Source organism: Anomalospiza imberbis, chromosome 2 (genome assembly GCF_031753505.1).
Source record: "Anomalospiza imberbis isolate Cuckoo-Finch-1a 21T00152 chromosome 2, ASM3175350v1, whole genome shotgun sequence".
NCBI classification, from domain to species: domain Eukaryota; kingdom Metazoa; phylum Chordata; class Aves; order Passeriformes; family Viduidae; genus Anomalospiza; species Anomalospiza imberbis.
The window spans coordinates 85,897,958-85,920,847 of record NC_089682.1 but is presented as its reverse complement, the minus strand read 5'-3'; the positions used below and the strand labels follow the sequence as shown (position 1 = coordinate 85,920,847).

Sequence of the window (22,890 nt, the reverse complement as noted above, 5' to 3'; positions counted from 1 at the left end):
TCATGACCAGTGACAGGACCCGAGGGAATGGCCTGAAATTGCGTCAGGGGAGGTTCAGGTTGGATATTAGGAATAGGTTCTTCACCCAGAGGGTGGTGGGGCACCAGAACAGGCTCCCCACGGGAGTGGACACAGCACTAAGCCTGACAGAGCTCGAGAAGCATGTGGACAATGCTCTCAGGCACGTGTTTTGACACTTGGGCATGTCCTGCGCAGGGCCGGGAGTTGGATGCGATGATCCTTATAGGTGCCTTCGAACCTAGGATGTCCTGTGGCACTGGAACTTTCTGCGGCCACCCACCACGGATTCCCACCCCTTCCCACGGCCCCGCCAGGGCGGGGACCCGAACCCGCGGCCCCGACGCAGCGAGGGCCCGCCCCGCCGTGCAGTGCGAGCGGAGGAGGTTTGTCCCTCACGGGCCGCCGTGGCCGGGTGCGCTCCGCTGCCGCGCTCGTCTCTTGCTCGTCTCGTCCGCCGCCCGGCCCGGCCGCTGCCCCGCCATGAGCGACAAGGGCGAGCTGGACCTCACCGGCGCCAAGCAGAACACGGGCATGTGGCTGGTGAAGGTGAGGAGCCGCCGCCGCGGCCCCGGGCCCGGCCGGCGGCCGGGTCCCTCCGTTCGTCCCCGCCCCGCCGTGCCCGGGTTGGGCGCCCTGAGGCCGGGGTTGCCCGCGTCAGGCTCGCCCTGTGGCCCGGGACAGCCACTGTGCCTCTGTTCCCCTTCTCGGGGACAGCGCGTGGTTGGGCCCGGATGCCTGCTGAGTGAAGGAAACACCGCAGGGAAAGTTGGGCTGCCGGGGAGCTATCACAGAATCAGAATGTTGAGGGCTTGGAATGAGCCTTAAAGATCATTCAGTCCCAAACCCCCTTGCTGTGGGCAGGGACATGTCCCACTAGACCAGGTTGCCGAAGGCCTTATCCGGCCTGGCTTTGAACATTTCTAGGGCTGTGGCGTCCACGATTTCTCTGGGCAACCTGTGCAATGTCTCACCACCCTCACAGTAAGACATTTTTTCCTTGTCCTTGCTAGTGGTTTGTGATGAGCAACAAACATGGCCGTGTAACTTTTATTTCCCCAGAACTTTGAGAGTTGGAAAAAGTTTTGAGTGTGCCCAGATTCACATCCTGATTAAAAAACTCCACATCCAACAAGGAAAGTGGATGCCAGTGTCTCGTCATTACAGCTGCCTTCGGTGCTAGTGAAACAGCTGTCGTGGAGGGGCTGTGAAAAGGTAGCGAGGGTGTTAAATCAAACCTGTTGGGTGCAGGGCCACACTCCAGTCTGGTGCCACCACTAGCAGGCTGGCATTGCTCTGTTCCCTGGAGTCAGTGTCTTTGCTGTCAAGACATTTTGCTGCCAATAGCAAGCATTGTTTCAGAAAGAGGAACTTTAAGCTGATGTGGGAGCATGTGCCCTGCATGCCTCTGGGTGTGCTCCTCTTTTTCTAGACCTATATTTATTCTCTCCTGGGAGAAACAGTTCCTTCTTCCCCTTCCTCCTTTAGGAACAGGTTCAGCCCATCAACTTGAAAGAACCTGTGGGGACAGGGTGGTACCCAAATACTAGTCCTGGGTGGTGAGGGGGATGTAACACCATCAATCTTCAGCTACCAGAACTGCTTGCAGTGGCCCTTAAAAACAGTTGGGGGATTTCAGACTTGCTTTGCTGTACAGAATTTTTGGTGGGCAGGTTGCTGCATCTTGCTTCCTCTTCTGTACTGATGCCTGAGTGTGTGATGTCACAAAGCCACAATGAGCACTGTGCAAGTGCTCTAATTGTAGTAGCTTTTCCTGGGCACTGTCAATGAATGCTGGCAGCAGAATGCTGCAGAAGTAGATCATGACATGCTGAGTGACAGGCTGATAAAGTGGCAGATGAAATTAAGAAATTAAGAGCTGAAAGATCTAATCTGGCGTGTTTATAGAAAAACTATCCAAATTATTTGTATGCAGCAGTTGGGCTTCTGCTGGTTGTTGTCATTCAGGAGGAGTGTTTTTTTCTGTACGTGGAGATAACTCTATAAGAACATGTCAAATGAGCAGAGTCAACATTGGACATGATTACAAAAGACACAGAAAACAAAAGAGAAAATATTATTGTACCATCATGTTGCCTCTATCCAGAATGCTCTGTGTAGTCATGGTCTCATCTCCCCTGCTGTGGAAAGTGTACAGTGGACCTGGGAACAGTACAGAGGAGAGCACCAGGTCTGGTCTTGACAACAAGGAATGATGGCTGTGGAGGGACCTCCTGAATGCTTTATTACCTTTTAGGCTGGCAAAGGGATTGATTTGGAAATATTGCAGAGATCTGAAGCAATGAGTAGTGTCAGGGATGGATAAGGAAGAAGTGAATAGGCAAAGGTGAACAGGAAAGAATCAGTTCAAACACAAGAATTTGAGGTGTGTCAGGTTAATTAATTGGTGGGGCTCAGCAAGAGCAAAGGAGGTACTGTTTTGCACAATATGTGGTTAAATTTTGTAACTTCTTGCAGTTAGAAGTTCTGAATTTCAGAACTTTGCAGAAGCTCAAACACAACCAAATTCAGGCAAGAAAATTGAATTGAGAGATTAAAAAGTAATATGCTGACAAACTCCATGTCTGCTAAAACACCCTAGAATTTATAAGAGCATGCTGGGGAAATCAATTTTCTTCATATGTTCCTCCTGAAGTAACTGCCATTGGCTGCATTTGGGGACAGGACACTGAACTTGCTTGTCCTTTAGTCTGATACAGTTTGATGTTTCCTGAAGCAAGGAATTTTCAGGCACATTTGTTCTTACAGCTGGTGCAACTCTATTTAATGAGAAAACAGGACTGAAAGGAAAGCTGGAGTAATACTCTTCCAAGTAAATGTTGATGTAGTCCTTCATGCATGTGTTCTGAACTTACATCTGCCTTCTTGTATAATAATGACAGTAAAAAATATTGAAACGATGCTAACACTGATAGACCATAACATGGGTTATGCAGGATTTTATCCTTTGATTTCCTTTAGACTTGCACTTGGAAACAACCGCATTTGTTAGCAAGACTTCCAACTCAGAGGCAAGACAGTGCATAGTACCTGTATTTTTTATCTTCACTAGCTAGGACAACGAGGATGAATTTATCCTTCCTTTGAGGGAGAGAGCATTCAGTTCTGATGGAATAAAAAACCTGGCTTATTTGATTTCCTTTTAGCATGCATTGTGCTAGCACAGGAAGTATTCCAGAGAGACTACTTAACAGGCAATAAAAAATGTAGTGATGAGTATTTTAGAAGCATGAGCAGTAAAAGGAGGTACCATAAAGAGAGTGAGTTGCTTTAGTACAAATCCAGAAAGCCCCTAGATTTTTATTTCTGTGTTTTCAGTGAAAGCTAAGGTAGAGAAATAGTAGTAGTGTTTGGTTATGTACTTGTGGTAAAGTGAAGCCCATTTAGTGTTAGCCATTAGAATGTTAATTTCTTGCTCCCTGAGTGTGTTGGTCAGATTTTTTTATTTATTCTGCTACATTGTCCTATAGCTAGAAAGATGATAGCATTATTTAATTATTTTTTTTGTATGTTCAAAGAAAAATTTAAACATAGAATCTGACATCAGTCTTGGTTTCTGTTGTATGCACTGCATATGTATTGCTATATAGAGAAAGAGCTAATTTAGTTTTTTGCAGAAAAGTGGAAGTAGTTTGTTGCAGAGAGGGACTGCTTGTGTGTTCTCTTCTAAAGAGGGGTAGGAAGCTGTGCCCAGGCTGAAAGATGAGTGGAGCAGGGGCCCTTGTGTCCTACACTGCCTGTAGCATGCCTCATGTACTGCAGCCTGGGCAGTGCTGAGATGTGAGTAGCAAGAGGAGAATGACAGTGGGAAGAGGGCTTGAAGTGATGCTCTTTAGACGTCACATTTTTTCTAGTGATTAAACTGCAATTTTTTTCTTTTTTGGAGAGAAGAGTGTTCTTACCTACAAATCCCAGAATAAAGACGACTTGTTCTGAAAGGTTGCATTCAGTTGCCTTTTGGTAGGGCAAGCACTGACTGTCCACAGATCGCTCTTTCTGTGCGTATGTAGTTTTCAAAATCCTCCTGTGGGATCTGTGAAAATTCTGCCCTGTAGAAACAGGTTGCTCTTGTTTTCTGTGTATTCTTTCAAGGATTGTTAAGATTTTGAAACGTGACACTTTACCATAATTATTATGTTAAAGTTAAAAGAAAGGTGCAAAATAAGATGTCTGTGGCATTTAAGACTTTATTTATTCCTTCCTGATTGTTTACGTCATTAGCATGTGGGTTTGTGAGCAGCACCTGGTTTTATCTGAAGTGCCTATGGATAGCTGGAAGTAATCCTTTGATCACAGCCCTTCATAATGCTTTCTCTTGCTCTGCATAGCCCTTGACTGCAGGTAGGCCAGCAGAAAGATGATTAAATGCACTCTTTGAGACCTTCCCATGCAGTATGATTGATCTGCAACCTCTTAATCTGACTTAATTCCCAGTCTGAATGTATTATATGGCAAGTCAGTGATTTTAACACCATGAGAGCCCTTCACTCCTTGTCCACTCATACTGAATGTGCATCTGCCTTATTATCTGGCAGTATAAATGGATATTAGGTGCAAACTTGTAATAATATTTCTGTTGAGCCAGCTGGAGCATGTCATAGCATTTATCTTCACTTTAGAAAGAAAACCATGTCTGATCTGGCATGGGATCTACTGTAGAAAGTTGCCACTTTGAAAACTGAAAAAATACATACCAATAGATTGTGCCAGTTCATGTCTTTCTGTTGTGCTTTTGTGGTATTTTTGACCAAAGTTGTCTGAATTTTATGGGAACCTGGACTGCCATTTAGTTTGTCTGAGCAGTTGGAGGCAGCTCGATTTTGTAGATATTCCACATGTACTTCATGGGGTGCTGTGAGTCTAAAGGTAAACACTAACTAAGCACCAGTTCCAAGATCTGGAGTTCTTGAAGAACTGATAAATGCAAAGTTAGTGTTAATTTAATTTGAGCTTTAGGAAGTTAGGAGGTTGTTCTTTGTCAGCAAGTTATTGATAGAGGCTCTTTTTCTCCCCAGGGTGGCTTAGTTTTTACTCTATGCAAGACAAAAATTAGGCTTCAAAGTGCTTCTTTGCTGCTTGAAACAGAAAATGGCCCAGGCATAGGTTGGTGTATTTCTCTTCGTTACTGGCTGTGCTGCACACTGTTTTTCCACGTGGGCACAGATGTTTTCAGTAGCTATGGACTGTGTGAGCAAGGACAAACTTTGCTGTGCCAGTAAAGAGCATGGCTGTATAGTTCTGAGGAGTGTGCTGCTTACCAGAGTCTTTATTGCACATTTTGAACCCAGGTCACCCAATGCTGCAGATACCACAGCGTTTGCAACTGAAGGAATTAGTGTGTAGGTGAGGTAACAGCACTGCAGCAGCTTTTAATTCTCAATTTATGCAGGTCTTGTTCCTGTCCCTGGACTAATCACTACTTTGTGCAGTTGTTCTGGAAAATGAGTTGGGGAGCTGCTTTGGTTTTTCCACCTGTTAAACACAAAATCAGCACAACTAAGGCATAGAAGTCAGCCACTGCTCCTAGCTAGACCAGTCTGCTCTTTCCATATACTGACCAGCTGCACAAAGACTTTGCCCAATGCAGTGAAGAGCTGGGAATGAGTGATGTGAGGCATATTTGCCTAGGGTGGTTCTGCTGTTGGAGGAGTGACAGTAGGCTGTGGTCTTCTGCTCAACATGTCTGAGGTTCCCAGACTGTAAGCCTTCCCTTCACAGCAGAAATTGCTGAACTTCTCATCGCTGTGATTGGTTGGTTGATTTTTTTTTTTCCCAGAGAGATGATAACTTCTAATGAATATTTAAAAGTATAATTTTACCCGATAAAATATTGAGACTCCTTAGTTTAAGAATATGATGCTGATCTTTTTCTGCCTTTTATGATTGGATAGTAGTATTTGATATTGAAGTTACTAAGATTTTTCTCATTTGAGACTCTACATTGGTGGTTTTTTGTGCTACATTATTCTATTTACTCTCTCTAACTGAAAATATGTATACATATTTGTATATATGTGTGTGTGTGTGTGCATGTATATGTATATGTATATGTATATAACAGCTCAAGAAGTGGCCTTGCATGAGATTCGTAAAGTTCAACAAGGCCAAGCACAATGTCCTGCACTTCGGTTGGGGTAACCCCCCGTATCATTGCATGGGGAGGAAAGGACTGAGAGCAGCTCTGAGGGGGTGCTGGTCGATGAGAGGCTGGACATGACCTGGCAATGTGCACTTGCAGCCCAGAAAGGCAATTCTTTCCAGGGCTGCAACAAAAGCAGCATGGGCAGTATGTCAAGGGAGGGGATTCTGGTGAGACCCCCCCTGGATTGCTGCATCCTGCTCTGGGGCTCCCAGCATAAGAAGGATGTAGACTTGCTGCAGCAGGTGCAAAAGAGACCACAAAGATGACCACAGAGCTGGGTCACCTCTTCTGTGAAGAGAGATGGAGAGAGCTGGGTCTGCTCAGCCTGGAGGGGTAAAGGCTCCAGAGAGACCTTACAGGTGCCTTCCAGTGCCTCAGAGGGGCTGATGAGGAAGATGGGAACAGACTTTTTAGTAGGGCCTATAGTAGTTGGACAAGGAGTAATGGTTTTAAGTGAAAGGAGGATGGATTTAGTCCAGATGTAAGGAAGAAATGTTTTTTGATGAGGGTGGTGAGGCACTGACACAGGTTGCCCAGACTAGCTGTGGATGTGGCATCCCTGGAGGCATTCAAGGTCAAGTTGGATGGAGCTCTGAGCAAACTGATCTAGTTGCAGATGTTCTTGCTCATTGCAGGGGGTTTGGACTAGATGTCTGTTAAGGCCCCTGCCAACCAAAACCATCTATGGCTCTCTATTGTCTACTATATTTAGCTCATACTTTATTCTGAAGTGGTCAGGGTAAAAGCATTTAAAGTATTTACCCGTACACAGTATGTATAGAGTTTTAAAATCTGTTTTTCTTGAAATCTGTGCTCTTTTCTTAGGTCCCCAAATACTTGTCACAACAGTGGAGTAAAGCTTCAGGAAGAGGTGAAGTGGGAAAACTAAGGATTGTCAAGTAAGCCTTTACTCTACATTTACTGGTTGCATTTCTTAGAAATTATCTGTGTAAAATAAGAATATGTTGCACCTGTTCTAAGACATAATCCTTTTTCTTGCCAACAGTGTGCATATTTCTGTGATCCATGAGTAGTGTTTGCTTGTGTAGTGATTAGGAATATAAATTGTACAAAATTATACTGGGGAGTCACTCTGTCCCATTACATGAGGTTTGATTTCCTAGGTTTGAGGAAACCTAACCACAGAATTTACTTTTATTTACATGTGTTATTTTGCTGCTTCTGTTCTTACATGCTGACTTTTCCCATTTATTCTTGGGCATCAGCATAACAAAAAAATTGAACAGCTCAGGAGTGAAGATGAATAACAAAAGTAGGATTCGAATTTGCTTTTTTTATCAGGAAAGTTAAACTTGAGGAATTAGGTTATGGAAACATTGTTAAATATCTTTCAAATATTTATATATTTATTAAATATGAAATATTTTCTTTTTCAGAAATCAAGGAAGAACAGAAGTAAGTAATTGCTAAAGTTTATGTTTTGAATTCTGGAAACTTTTTAGAACATGCTGGTTTCTAATGTCACACATTTTTTGTTATACCTCTAGTGAAGCGTTGTACCACTGAATCAGGAGGAGAGAATTCTGTTAGTAGCTCTGCCCATAGATGCCTGTGAGGCTTGCATCAGGTCTCTGTTCCCTCACTTTGTTTACCTTGTCTTCAGGCACTTTGAGGTGCGTTAGTACAAAAGGCTAAGGAGGATGCACAGGAAAAGCATGCAGTGCTGGTGTGAGGTATCCCTCTTCAAGCTTCCTTAGCTTCACTATTGAGTGTACAATGTGAACATGGCAAAGGAGCTGTGCTTAAACCTCTTCTGGGCTGTATGCAATTCAGGAGTCCCAGGCTAGTAACACTTGTGGTACTTCAGCACTTCTTCTGGAACTCATCTGGCTGTGCAAAACATTTTTCAGCACTCATACTGAGCAATGGCTGAAAACCTATTATGCCATTTATTTTAACAAGTAAAATCAAGTTGTTCTCTGACTTCAGGAGGAGGTAATTTACAACTTTTTGAAAGCTCAGTAAATTTTATTAAGTACATGAAAGCTTTGAATTCTGTATTTCAACAAGAGATCAGCGTGGAAGGACTCTTATATCACCCTTTATTTTTGAAATAGAAATATGCTATACTACTTATGTTTTCTCTCTTTTTGTTTCCCCATAACTTGGGAAACAATGCAGTTGAGTCTGTTTGGTAACACTGTGGCAATTGTGACTGTTAGGTGTCATTTACTTTGAATGAAGAGCTTGCAAGCATCAGTGATATTGGAGGAAAGCCTGCTTCAGTAAGTGCACCAAGGGAACATCCATTTCTTCTGCAAAGTGTGGGAGGACAGACCTTAACAGTGTTCACAGAAACTTCAGTAGGTAAGCTAGAATTAAAGTTATTATGACTTTACCAGTATGTCTGCTTTCAATAAACTCAGTGCTGTAAAAGACAGAAGACTCGTAAGTCAGATTTTGGCTGTTTTGGTGTTTTCTGCATAGATAACACTGTTGTAATTTTTTTGTGTCTGCCTGTTTACTTGGTGTGATCGAGCAACTGATTTAAGTTCTCTGGGGTTATCATGTACATTTTGGCACTGAGTCTGCTGGAGACAGCAGGGGGAATGTGGAATGCAATACAGAGTGCAGTACATTGTGTACATTCTCCTTTATGGTTTTGACTGAAAAAACATGGTTTTGTGTTCCCATGTATTTTTTGTATGAACTAGTATTTGGTCTTTTCTCCTTGAATTGGTCTCAGCTGTGAATATAATTTTATAAGAATGCTGATTTTTCCTCTGTTAATTTTTTTATTTAATCAATTAAAAATTTTGCATTTCCCAGCAACTAGAAACAGTTATTTGAGGACCATGGATTTACTGAGTAGAAGTTATTATTTTAACTGGGAGCAAAGGGTGGTTAGTTACATGAGAAATGATTGGGATGAAGCACTGAATAAGTATAGGCCCTGTCAAAATTGTTTTTGTTTGAGATTAGCAAGCATAACATGCAGTCAGTGAGTTTTCCTGAAGCTGATTTAAATGCAAAATGGCTAAAATCTTTTGCTGTTGCATTTAAGTTGGTACAGTGACAGTACAGTCAAAAATATACTTTACGGTGCTTTTCTTGCTTGATTTTTTTTTTTTTTTGCTTTGAAAAATGAACATGACACAAATATTCCAAATTCCTGTCAGATTCCTTACAGGCACCATGTTTCTGAGGTTATACTCATGTGCTTAAATGTGTAGGCATGTTTTGGGCTCCATGTCCATTTTCAACAAATTTCAAAGTGAATTATGGCTAATGGAAAAACAGGTGTCTGAAGGGTGGACTGTACAGATGTCCTAGCTGAAAGAAAGGCTGCTACTGTATTGGATGCCAGAAAATCCCCATGGAAAAACCCACTATATTGACCATGAAAAAACTCAATAAGAACTTAACATATCTTTGCACATCAGTCGATCCACAGTAAGGCAAAAATAGGAAATTGAAATTCATTCATTCCTAGGTTCACAGACCAGTATGAGTCTTCATATTATAATTAGCATATTTTATTTCTGAAAAGCATCTTGTCCTTTTTCTTTTTTTAATCTGCACCATGTAACACAAGCAATATGTCAGTTTGAACCATGGGCCAAAGATTAAGCTGGTATGGAACTGCAGATGTCATCTAGAAGAGTGCAATTGAGGAATTAGGCAATGAAATATGGATAAAAAAGATGCACTATTGCTCTCAGTCCGTACCTTTACAGTCCGTACCTTTAAGTCCGGACTGACTTAAATCAACCAGAGCAAATGGCTTAAAGCAGTTGGGTTTGTTTTGTACAAGCTGAGGTTTTTTGGTTTTTTTTTTTATTGTGGGTTTGTGATTTGTTCCCACTTCCACCCTTTTTTTTTGAGGACATTGAATATCCTAAGATCGATTCTCTGTGTAGTCCTTTAAGCCTGGGATCCTTATGTTGGAGTGACTGTCTTTTTGATGGCTTTTCTGAAATATGCTGTGATCTTGGAAGATGCTGTAGGCAGTTTATATATTCTGGATAATTCAGCACTTCACATTGACTCATCAGGTCATTTAGGGCAAGCAAAAAAAATCAAATTTGACAAGTAATTTAATATTTTCTTCATGATGTAATTTGTAGTCTTCTGAATGGATTTTCTGTGGGTTTTGTTTTGCTTTGTCTTAACTGAACTTGCTTCTCCTACTTGTAGTGTTGGAAGAAATCCTTTAGTTCTTTTATTGTAAATGTCTGCATCTCTGGTGGTCCCTTATTTCTTAATGGACAGCAGTAGGCTCTTCTAAGGTGCAATTTATTGTGTACAAAGTGTAATGCATTGCAGTTTCTTGCTCTTCTGCAGTGTGTGTCTGAGCTAATAGGAAGCTTGGTAAAGTGGCTCCCATCCCAGATACTGTTAAAAATCTGTCCTGTGCTGGATTTCACACATGCTGCGTCTTATGTTTGGATTAGCTCTGGGATTTCTCCCATTTATTTTCTCTTCTTTTCTTTTCCTTTTTCCGTAATTTGAAATAGCCCCAGTGAATAATGCTGAGTACTCTGAAGGTGGTAGTTGCAAAGTATCTCCCTAGTCCCTTTGCAAGGCTGTTGCACTTGTGGACATTGCATTGTCTCCTTGCTGGGCAGATCACTGAGGCTTGTGGTAGCATTCCTAAGCATGAGCGTAGCAAAGCTGGTGGGAAGCATGGCTTCTGTCATGTCTGCAGAGGGATCCAAAGCACACTTGTCTCTTGCTGTCTAGGTCTTGCTGTCTAGGCTGGTTTTGGTGTTATTTCTGCATTAAATATGAACCACATTCTGTTCCATAAACATCACCATATGTACATCAACAGTTGCTATGCTACAATGCTATTTGTGCTTCCAGTCATTTTATCTCATCCTTGTCATCAGCTATCATAGCTGGGATTTTTTGGCGGGTGAAAAGCAGAAGATTTTGCATATATTTTAATGTGCCTTATTGAACAAAATGAATTCTTCATATGTGCATATAGCTAGAAACTATCTAGGGGCAATTCATGGGCCTGATACATAGGGTATATTTGGTTAAAATTGTTTTCTGAGGTTCCCGCTGGCAGACACCCTAGCATAAGATAATACTGTAATTTAACAGTTTATTTCCTCATTGAAGGAATGGGAAGACACTTTTGTTAAACATTTAACTGCAAACTTTTCTGATTATGATTATACATTGCTTTCCTTACTGCTTTAATTGCCCATTGCTTAATTTTTCTGCCAGCACATAGTTTAGATTTGCTGGATCTTAATATAAATAGAAGTACAGCTTTGTTAGAGATAATGATAAAAGTTTCTCATTGAACGGGTTTTTGGAAAAATGTGCTACTAATATGACTTGTGAAAACACAGACCTTGGCAGGCAATTGTATCCCAGACTGTAAAGGACTGATGCGTGGAGGAGAAGATTTTACACTGTAGATACAGATAAAGTATAAGATATATCTGTAAAGTTGGATGAGATGATTCATTTTATATAAATTTTGAATATATCTTCACAACTCCCCCTTCATAAGTGGGATAGCCGTATGTCTATTTTTGCATCTTTAAATTCTTTCATGCTCTTTCCATCTTACTGAAAGTAAAAAGTGTTCAAAGAATTCCATTGACAGAACGCATACCAGAGCTTTGCTTCTGAGCAGCATTCATGCATGGACTGTCTCACTGTTTCATGCTTCACAGAACATTGCTGGGTTTGAATATTTTGTTTTTCTTCAGTTTCCTGAGCCTTCTCTCCTTCAGTTTCCTTCAGAAATTCAGTTAGTGACACTCAATTATTTTTTGTGTTCTTGTTCAATAATACACGTAACTCAGCCTATCTACCCAAGAAGAGCTCCTTTATTCCCACATTCCTTGAAAATTCTCCCATTGTTTTGAATTGTTGGGTTTTTTCCTTTATACAGCTTCTCATCTATGAAAGGACTTCTTCTGAGTTTGTACATGAATCGCACCTACCATATAACATACAGTGTGCAATTGTATTCCAGTGAAAATGAATATTCAGAGGTTTTTATTCTGTATTTTGTGTATATGTATTTTTAAACATCAGCTGTGCCCAGCCATTAAAGAATTGTGAAGGGAACAAACCCTAATAAAAGCCTTTCATTAAAGCAGTTACTTCTTTAATTACACTTAATTATTCTCAGTAAAATACAGTGTGCTCAGAATCTTGATGCCTTGTAATACTGTTTCCAGTTCTATTAGATAAGTGTCTGAATTCTGAAATTCCTCATCAAACTGTTATTTAGGAAATAAACACCCTCACTGTTCTGCCATCTTAGTGCAGCCTGATGAGGAGTTTTGACATGTACCTATCTATGTTAACAGTACTTTCCAATTGTTCCTGTTCAGGCTGTCACTTAACCACATATTCCAGTCTCTAGAAGATTTTGGGATCTAACCTAATGCTTCTTTGTTCTGTTTTGTACTTCATTCTTTTCTGGACTGTTAGCAGAAGCAGAAAACCTATCAGCAGCCTCATGATCAAAAGTAATAGAAGCAACAGCAGCCTTTCAAATCTATGGCATTTAGGCACATTTCCAAATATTTTTGAGATGAAACCCTTGATCAGAAAAGGGGGAATTTGAGCCTCAAGATAGTTTAATTACAGACATCATTTTGATGACTCAAAATTTTGTGTGTATTATTGAGATATTACAGTCCATTTAGAAAACAACTGCTTACATCATACCCCTTCTCCATCTCAAAAAAATGGAAATTATATTTATTTAATTACTTATGCTTGTTGGAGGATTAAAAAAGTACTGTAAAGTGGGTTCAGCTGGCTGGCAGGGATAAGCTATTTTATTTTCATTTCTGTTATTAAAACTATAGACTGTTAATTACTGTACAAATTTAAACAATTGAGGATATAACACACAAAATATATGGTCTGTTCAAATGGGCTCTGTGTGATGGGAATAGTCTTTTTGCAAACTTCACTGATTTAAAATATCTTTTGTTTTCAGTCTCACTAATGTATATGTAAAGAACCAACACCCTACCACCACCCACTACCACAATAGCAGCAAAAAACCCACTAACAACAAACACCCCATCTAACCAACCCCAGTCTGTTGCTGTTTGTCAACTCCTGCAAGTTGTAGAGGAGGCTAAGCAGCTGTAGTCTGCATTAATGAAATATGTTCATAAACAATGTCCTTTACCTTCTTCATTATATTAATGCTGAGAAGATTTTTAAAGCAGAACTTGTGACCTAATCATAACAAAACTGAGTTGTCTAATGATGAGGAAGAAAAATGCCACTTTTTTGAAAGACTTGAATTTTGTCTGGTTTTTGTCTCTGCTGTTGAGGGCAGATACAAGCACACACACTTTCCCTGTAGTCATGAAGTACGTTTATTGCTATTTGAGTCAGAGATGCTCTTAGCAATGTTCAAGTGTGATGTCTTTGGCAGTAGTTTCAATGAGGTAGCTCTGGTCTTCCATTGATACTGAGTTGAAATTGAGCAGCTTTAAGTCCAGTTCATCTCGCTTCTCACTTCAGACAGGTGTTTATATGTTCTTCATTTTGTCCTCTCTGCTTCTTGTGTGTGTACTGAATGTTTCCTTCATCAAGCTACAATTGAGTTAGGGTATTGGTTGGGCATTATTTTATGTCGTGCTGTAAATGTGCCAAATATGCACAAAATATTACATCAATGAGAAAATACTTTGTTTTCTGCAAACAGGCTATCCTGGACGTATGTCTGAAAGTTGGCAGGGATCTTTACTCACTTTGTGAATATTCATGGCTGGGAAGGGGCCATATAATGATTGTTTCTCGTAGAGAAAGCAGGTGCCTTCAGCTGCTGAGACTAATGACAGCCACCTGGTGTAAAGAAAGAAGGAGCTGTAAGGTACTGGTTCTTATGTTTGCATTTAGTCCTCAGGCTCTCAAGCCATCTCAATGAGAAAAGAGGGACAGAAGCCTTCAAAGACAGAAGCCTTCAAAGCAAGAATCAGTGGCAAGAGAAAGAATATTTCATGTTTTCAGTTCTTTTAATACCCAGCCTGTAAATGGCAGAAATTATCAACCTAACTGAACTTGAAAATTTCTCTCTGAGTTAGAGCAGTAATTCACTCTTGCCTGTAAGTAAATAGCAATGATAGTTGTAACTTGCCTGAGTTGAAAGCAGAGGACGAGTATGTTTTACCATTTCTAACTGTGTTTCAGGGAAGTGAAAATGTTCTTTTTGCTCTCTGTACCAGAGGATGCATAAAAAGGAGAAATATAGGAGGAACAGTCAAATATAATACTGACAAATTAATGGAGGGGTTTAATCTTACAGGACTTGGTAGGGGTTACAACTCAGGTTACCACAGTACATCTACTGGTAGCCATTTATTGAAATGTGGGATTGGAATTTCTTGCAGAAACCTGCTTCTGAATCTGACTCTGCCATTCACCAGAGTGATAATTTTTTAGCAAGTCACGTTACAACACTGTGTGTGTGTTTCGTACTTATGATTCTCTGCTACATGGAATAGGAGATGTTTCTGATTATATGTATTTGTTGTATTTGACAAGTACAAATACTTGACAAAAAATACCAGTGGACTATAGTATCATTTTAGGACAAATAATCAGAGAGGAAAAGCTGGAAGAAATAAATTCTTCCATGGCCTGTAAAAAGGGTAGAGAAGAGGTTGATCAAGGTAAAAAGATTACCTAATGCTAATTAAGACTATTCTTTTGCAGAACCCTGATTATTTTTGTAATATACAAAAATGTTTGGCTAGGTTAACCAGAGAGATAAATGAATACTGTACATTGCTTGAGCATAATCCTGCTGCTGACTTTGTATAAATGTATAACTTTGTTCTTGCAGAGCTCAGTCAGAGGTGCAATAGAGTTCTCTCATTTAAATTGTGAGTGAGTTTGGGCACTAAAGGACTTTTTTTTTTGTTGTTCCTGGTAGCAAATTATTCCTCAGAAGGTATATTTATAAGCATTAATCAAATCCAGTGATTCTGATTTTATCATAATTTATAATTCTTTACTTTGCAACTCAGTTGCAAATAATCAATACAGAAACATTGTGATTACTTTTCTGTTTATTTTTTTCCCAGAAAACCAATCAGAAGAAAAATCAGAAAGCAGCAGTGCTGGTGAGTACAGACATTTTCTTTGAGGCACTTAAATTACTTATTACTGCAGATTTTGAATTTTGCTTCTTAAGAAATTGATAAATTTAAAAAAGTATTTTTAAAATATTTTGTAGAATATCATAACATTAAAAATTAACTTCATAACTCTTTATCTGCTGTGCCCAAAAGTTTAAATTATTAATTTTTTATTTAAAAGAGGAGGAATAAAATTATGAGGGAGAGGTTTAGAAATGTAATGTTCTTTGCAATGTTGTTTTAGATTTTTTGTTTATTTCTCAACCTTTTTTTTTGTTTCAATTTATTGTTTGTCTACCTTTAGTTTGAATTCTTTTCTTTTGGTTGGAAAGCTTGTGACACATTTCAAGATATTTTGTTATTTTATTCCAATTGCATAAACTAAGCAATCATAAAAATAGTCCATAAAAAGTAGCATTATCTCTGGTGCACATGGATTAAATAGTACTGGGACTGGAGTGCATTTTTTAAGGGGTAATGGCACAGATAGGAGATGGCTCATGTGAAAGATGTGAGTTTCAAACTCTTGCTTTTCTCAAAAGCATTTCCTAAACAAAAGTCTAATGCTAGTGGGTGTTTAAAATATCTTCTTGAAAGTACTTTTTGGACACTTAAACATGGAGACATCTGCTTTTTCTCGTATCTGACTTCTTTGAATTGCCTTTCAGTATCAAATATTGTCAAAAATGTATAGTTTGTGTCTGGCTAGAGGTAGGGTTTGGGTTTTGTTTTCTGTAGCAGGCAATTTTTTGTAAAATGGAGATTCCTTCTATTACACTGGCCTAAGCATATCAGAAGGCTGGTGTTAGGAGTGTTATACTCTGCAGACTTTTACTGAATCCAAGGTGTGTTTTATAGCTTGCAATTCTTCTTAGTTAATTGGTAAAACCTGTTCACTCTGATTCTGTGTGAATTGTGGTGCAGTTTTAAGGTAAGAAGGGCTACTTCCTAGAGACTGGTATTTTATACCACTTGAAAACTGTGATTCACTGCTGTGCAGTGTCTCATGTAAATCAGATACTGAGATTTTAACTGCTAAAATGAACCAGAATTTCGATACTTCCATTTAGTTGGTTTTTTTTTTTTTTTTTTTTTAGTTGTAAGGGTGCACTCTTGGTTTTGTTTTGGTTTGGTTTGTGTTTGAATGGTTGAATTGTCTGCTCTTCACTTGGTGCCTCCTCCGAGTTCTGTGATTGTTGTGTAAGATGGCCACGTGTTTAGCTGTTTGTATTTTTGCTTCAGCCAGAAGAATGAATTACTGTATGGTGTGAGCTGTTTAAATATGCTGACAAGATGAGTTCTAAACCCATTTTATGGAATCAAATTGGTTATGGATTCACCCTCTGAGTGATGGTAGTTGATTACCCTGGGCCATATAAAGGAGGACTCTCAGCCATCAGTTACACTATTTGCTTATTCACTTTTTTCTCAACATCATTGTGGAACTCAGATGACCTGTTCCAAACTACCTCTCAGGTAATTCAGGTTATTTAGTACTCAATTTTTCTGTTAATCTAATGTTACTTGGCCTACATCAAGTACTTTTGAGGCAGCAATGATGTCTTTTATGTATTTATTTAGCATGTTAGTGTAACAGGATCCTTTTGGGTCTTACTGAAATAAAATATATAAGGTTTATTCATAGTAAGTAAGTAAAGAAAGTAAATGAGATATGACATTCAGAAACCATTTGATTTATATCCTTAAAAACGATTACATTGATAAGGTGCTGTCAAACTTTAATGTCATAAATCCTTAGTATTACGTATGACATTTTTAATCACATTTATTGTTGGGATAGTTGTAAGCCACCTAGAAAAGCCATGATAGTGTTGCTACTCTACATGATGCTGTTTGAGAGAGACTGTGAGTGATACTGGATTGCACCAAAGGTCATCTGGCTGGTGTCCTGTCCTCAGTGGTGGTCAGCAGCAGATACCTTGAGATGAGAGTAAGAGTGGTGTAGAAGCACAGTGTTACCTCCCCAAGATACTTCTCATAGAACCATAGAACAGTTTGGTTTGAAAGGGCTCTTCAAAGCTCACTTAGTCCAACACCCCTGCAATGAGCAGAGGCATCTCCAACTAAAACAGGTTGCTCAGACCCCTGTCCAACCTAACTTTGAAGGTTTTCAGAGATGAGCATCTGCCTCCTATCTGGGCAACCTGTTCCAGCTTCTTCCAGCCTTTAGTGATTCACAGCTCAGGGAGTTCCAGAACCAGAAGTGATGGTGTTTTACCTAACAGGACCTCATAGATTTTTCTTCTATGAAGTGTCCCTGTTGGTTGAGCCCATGTAAAATCTTTAGTATCCATGATATCTCAAATGATGTTTCCAGTCAAAATATTCAGGAATCAAGACATATCTGAGACAAGTTTCCTTAAACTAAATTTGAATTCCTTTTGCATTTTATCATTTTAGATCAGTTTTTCCATACAGAAATCCTATTTGTTTAGAGCTTGTGATAAACAGTGCTTGGTGATTCAACGAGTGTTGTTTAGTGCCTGAAGGCTGGTTTATGCTAAAAGTGAAAAGAACATAGCAAATGACACGCTAAGCTAAAGAAAAAGAGAAATGAAGATTAGCTTTGCTTGGTCCTATATGAGGATGAGCAAGCAATTTAAATCCAAATATGTGTATGTAGCTCTTGTTTGTTTATGGCATTGCTTGCACCTACCTGAAAGTGCTGTCAGTGGTGACAGAAGCTGTGAAAACCAAGCATTTGTGCCAGTATAAAGTGTGACCTGCTACCCCCCCACCAATAAAAATACTCAGAAGCTGCTGCTCTGAGCCTGTGTAGTCTGCTGAGAATGATAAAGTAAAGAAATGCATTCTCATGTAAGAGCAAATTCAATTAGGTGCTGTCCTTGTGGAAGTGCATATTATGGAAGCTGCATGGGCAGGAACTGAGTATATAATGTTGCCCAAGCTTTGAACATATAGACAGACAATATAGGGTGAATTTAGTATTAAAAGTTTACCAATTGTTTGTATGAGTGCGACTGCAGACACAAATATACAACACTCAAACTGTTTGTAGGTACCACTTCCTTAACTTCTTGATATTGTATTAAAAAAAGAGATTCACACATTGATTATACATATGTTGGAATATTTGAAATTCATTGTAAGTGTGATGATAACCACTGAACTCCATGTGATAAAATCAGCAATTTTTTGGTAAAGATGGAGACTTCTTATGGTATAACATGGGATGGTATAAAGCTGCTAAATGCACATTTGATTTTATCATCTTTCAAGCAGTTAATGTATATTAATTAAACTCCAAAAGTGAAACTCTAACTGAAAAATGATTGTCAGGAGGAATAAAACAGTAACTTTTAATTTAAATACTAGCTTGCAACTCAGTGTTGAAGATAATTTAGATACAGATTGTGCCATGTTCAAGACACAGAAACAGTTTTTTGTCTTGGAAATATAACTGGGTTTGTTGGCAGATAAATACAACACAACTTAAAATACAAGCTTCCCAGTAGCTTTCCAGGAGCTGTAATCAGTGTGAGACTCCATTGGTAGCTGTTGAAACCAACAAAGAAGCAATTATTCCTGCATTAAGGTATATGTAGTCAAGGCCTATGGTACTGGTTATAATAAATACTGTGCAAGAACAGGGAAAGTGCCGTGGTAAAATAGCAAATGCATATGGGTTTAATGTAGGCCAGCAATAACTGGAGTTAAATTTTTTGAGAATTTGTGTAAATGTCCTTGGTACCCTTAGAATCTGGCTATTTGTTTTAGGATATTTGTGGTGTTTGGTTGCAACATATTGTATAAATAATCTAACATGTATGTCTGAGCAAACTAATGTACTTATTGTCATACAGTTTCTCTCCTGATAACAGAACCTGATACAAAACAATCGGAGTTAATCCCATGACCATATTTTGTCCTTTTATGATGTTCATGTCCAGCTTGTAGAAGTACTGAATAAACAGAAGTGTGCTTTTGGCTTGTACCAGAGTTCTTGGTTTTCCTTATGACTCTTGAGGAATCCCAGGAATCTTAGCCATGCGGGCATTGCAGATCTTTACTTCACAAATTGTGTTTATCTTTTGTGAGGTATTTTGCTGCTTGTTGCAGTTCACCCACATACCAGCATTTGATGGGTTTGATCACATTTGATGGGTTCAGACTTTTGGAGTATTGCAAATTCAGAGCCTTGAATAATGGATCAAAGGGGCAGAGGAAAATCAAATATTTTCTGTCTTGGCCAGTACAAGACTGACATGTAACAGATGTAAGGCTTGCAGGAGTCAGTTTCAAAGTGAATAAAATGAGGGAACTCTGTGGGCAAACTCAGAAATCATAATCTTGGCGTGGCAGAAAAGTTACAGAAGTGGACTTCTATTGTCATATGGGAAGGCATAAGATGGATTACATGTTAGATTTCTGCCCTGTTGGGAAAGAACTTTATTTGCTATTCTTTTTAGAAAATGTGTTGGAAATGTCGTGAGACCTGGCAGTGCTGCAGGCCTTAGATAATGTTAGTATTGATAAGACTTCTAACCTCAAGAGTACCTTTTCCTCTCTTTAGCTGATTCTTATCACCGTGGCTGGCAGGACCTTTCATTTGTCTCCTCTGAGGCTACCAGTTTCAGCACTGAGAAAGTGTACTGCTTTATCCCTAATACTTGCCAAAGGCCTTACTTAAGTAGTAGAGAGGCAATAAATGGCTGGGTTTGGTGTAACAGTTGCTTGTTCTGTTTACATTTTTTCATGCTTAGCCTGTTCATTGCTAGTTTGTTTGCTTATTTTTTCTTCCTGATTGAGAGTCTGTATCCACCTCTGACCTGGTTTTTTCTTTCCACTTTGTCTGTTCACTATGGTATAAAATCAGGCATCTCCTAGGAGCTAACAAATAGCTTTCTGTGGAGCTGCAGCAGGAGATTTGTAGCTTGAAGTTTTCTATTAACAAGTTTTTAAAAAAGTTAATTCCTCTGATTTCTGCTACAATAAAGAAAATTGCCTCTTTGAAAGCTGGCATATAAAAAGCAAAAAGAGAATTTTGTAAGTTTTTTCCTCGATTATTTATTTATTAATTAATTTCAGGATTATTAGCCATTACTTGTATTGTGTAACGTCAGTGTTGCACTATGTGGATCTGTCTTCATCACAAAACCAAGACCCTCGGCTGACAATGAGTGACACTGAGTCCCTTCCTCTTCATCTCATAGTGCTCATAGGCCTTCTCACCACATTTCTCCCTCCCGATTCTCACAGCTGGGGGAGTCCAGCACTGCAGACTTCCATGAGCATCAGACTCCAGACTCTAGGAAGCCCCTTGGAACTTCATCTTCCTGGGGCATTTCCCCAGCAAGCAGCCTTGGGTTTTTAAATCTGAATTCTCATCTCCTTGATGTGTTTCTGTTGCTGGTAAAGTGCCACCCCTGACACAGGATGCCAAATCTCTCTTCAGGAGCTGTGATCAAGGAGACTTTGTGCTTTGGTTAGAGCAGGCTTTCCATACCTGGAAAAAAGCTGCCCCTGAAAGTTTGGTGGTGTCAGAGTTAAAAAAAGACATATTCTGGAAAAGCAGAGAGTACAAAACTGTACTATTTCAGTACAAAACTGAAATAATGCTTGGGGTGGAACTAGCTGAATCCCCCTTTAATGCTCAGAAAGATGATGGCTTTCATGAACAATGTGTAAACCAAGGTTATGTCCCCTAAAGTCACACCACCAGTGAACAAGGCAGTATTGTAATTTTTAGCATTACCAGGAGAAGCTTACAGACATTCAGAATGACTCAATTTATAGGAGTCATCTTCTAACAACTTGGTTTTGAAATCCTAGGATGTTGAGCTTGTATATCACCATATTGTAATGGTGTTTTAAATGAGTAGCTGCTGTTTACAGCTATAGTTATTGTACTAGCTTTGAACAGCACAGATAGAAACAGCTTCTTGTGAGACTGTTGCATTAGCTGTGTGTGGTACTCCTACTACAAACATTTTTGGGAAAAGAAATCAGCTGTCTAGTTCTACAGAATATTGTGCAATTTCAGAAGGAAAGGCAACTGCAGTTTCTTTTTCAGAGTGCTTGCTCATCTGCGTTCCTCAGGTGTCATCATACATCTTCCTCCTACCTTCCCCAGTCCTTGCCATACTGCTTGTTTTCTGGCATTTTGTTGGGAATGATGATGATTTACAGAGGTAATGTTTTGAGACAATGTTCTCTGTCATATACCAATACATAGGAGTTAAAGAATGTCTATTTCAGATGTAAATAAATGCCAAAATGTTATTTTTTCTGATCCTAAATTTCTTGTGCTTTACTTATTGATTTTGTTTCAACACAGTAAATTATGCAAGCCTCTCTCTTCATATAAGGATTCCTCGGTTTTTTTTAACTAGTAGTCACTTTCCTGTCAATCTGCCCTGTGTTGCAGGGCAGCAGACAATGTTGGGTTTATGTAATAGTTATTTTGCAAAGATGATCCAGCCTAGGAAAATAGTATTTGTTTTGTCACAGATTCAAGTGAACTTGTGCTTTTCATCCCCAGTCCTGATTTATCAGTCAGTAGCATTAGGGCAACATGACCCTTCTACACAAATAAGTGAATGGATTAGACACTGCTCTTACTAAATTGTATTATTTGTTGCCTGACCTTATTCTGCTTGTATACTAATGAGGAGTGGAGGAAGATAATTTTCTTAACCTCTTCTCATCTTACCTTGCAATGCTTTTAAGAAGTGAAAATAACTATGCTACTGATTTTCTGCAAATGATGATGTGATTTTTACCTACTGTAGAAGAGAAGTGACATATTGTCACTTATACAGTTGTAATAGGTACAAATGCAAAAAATTAAAAATAAGACATGAGCCTTTGAAAATATCAATAGTACAATTATGAGGCTGTGAAACACTGGTCAGTGGGTGAGTCAGTACTGAAGGTACAGAACTGGAACTGCAATTTGACCTTGTTGTGCAGCCTCCCTATTTCACAGCATCAAGACTACTTCTAGAAATCACATCTAACTCTAGAAGTCATTGGACAGTAAGTGGTTAGAGACTGAAGAAATACTTTGAGCAGGCATTGTATATGTATATGTTATTCTTTCCTAGGCATCCCTGACAAAGCCCCACAACTGGCCTGATGAAAGGGAAGGGTACGGTGAAACAGAAAAGAAAAATAGTTGTATGATAGGAGGAGAGAACAAGACAAGGGAAAGAATGTGAGGGTCAAAGGATCAAAAATGGGAGTTCTCCCAGACATGTGAAGTGTCTGGGTTTAGAAACAGTTCTCAGTCACCAGGGAAAACTGGGCTAAAACAGACCTTAGTCAGACATAGTGCAGCCACTTGTAGGTTTTGTTCTCAATAGAAATCCATATATATGGTCCCTATGCCAGGGTACTGCCAAGTGTGATAGAGTCCTTGGCTTCTCCTCCACCACTGAGGAAAGGTGGGCATCCAGATGTCAGCATTTTGGTCAGTTTGGCAACTATTTATATTTTTCCATGAGTAGTCATTCAAGAAATTAATAGGGGCAAAAAATTTTTTTTGTAGTCTGTGGAATTTAGTTCTGCTTTCAGTTTCTTCTGTCTTTTCTGCTTGGTGACCCCTTTTCTCATCTGACAAAATAG

General features: G+C 39.4%; 1 protein-coding gene across 1 annotated transcript in view; it reads left to right on the top strand.

Annotated features, from left to right (window-relative positions):
• The first annotated feature begins 385 nt into the window (after nt 1-385).
• The window catches only part of GTF2F2 (general transcription factor IIF subunit 2), a 78,229-nt gene continuing 55,724 nt past the window's right edge, over nt 386-22,890 (top strand). The window contains exons 1-5 of the mRNA XM_068182202.1: nt 386-567; nt 7,007-7,080; nt 7,579-7,597; nt 8,365-8,509; nt 15,229-15,267. Coding sequence (XP_068038303.1) covers nt 502-567; nt 7,007-7,080; nt 7,579-7,597; nt 8,365-8,509; nt 15,229-15,267 — 343 coding nt within the window. The 5' untranslated portion in view covers nt 386-501. The remainder of the gene's footprint in view (nt 568-7,006; nt 7,081-7,578; nt 7,598-8,364; nt 8,510-15,228; nt 15,268-22,890) is intronic.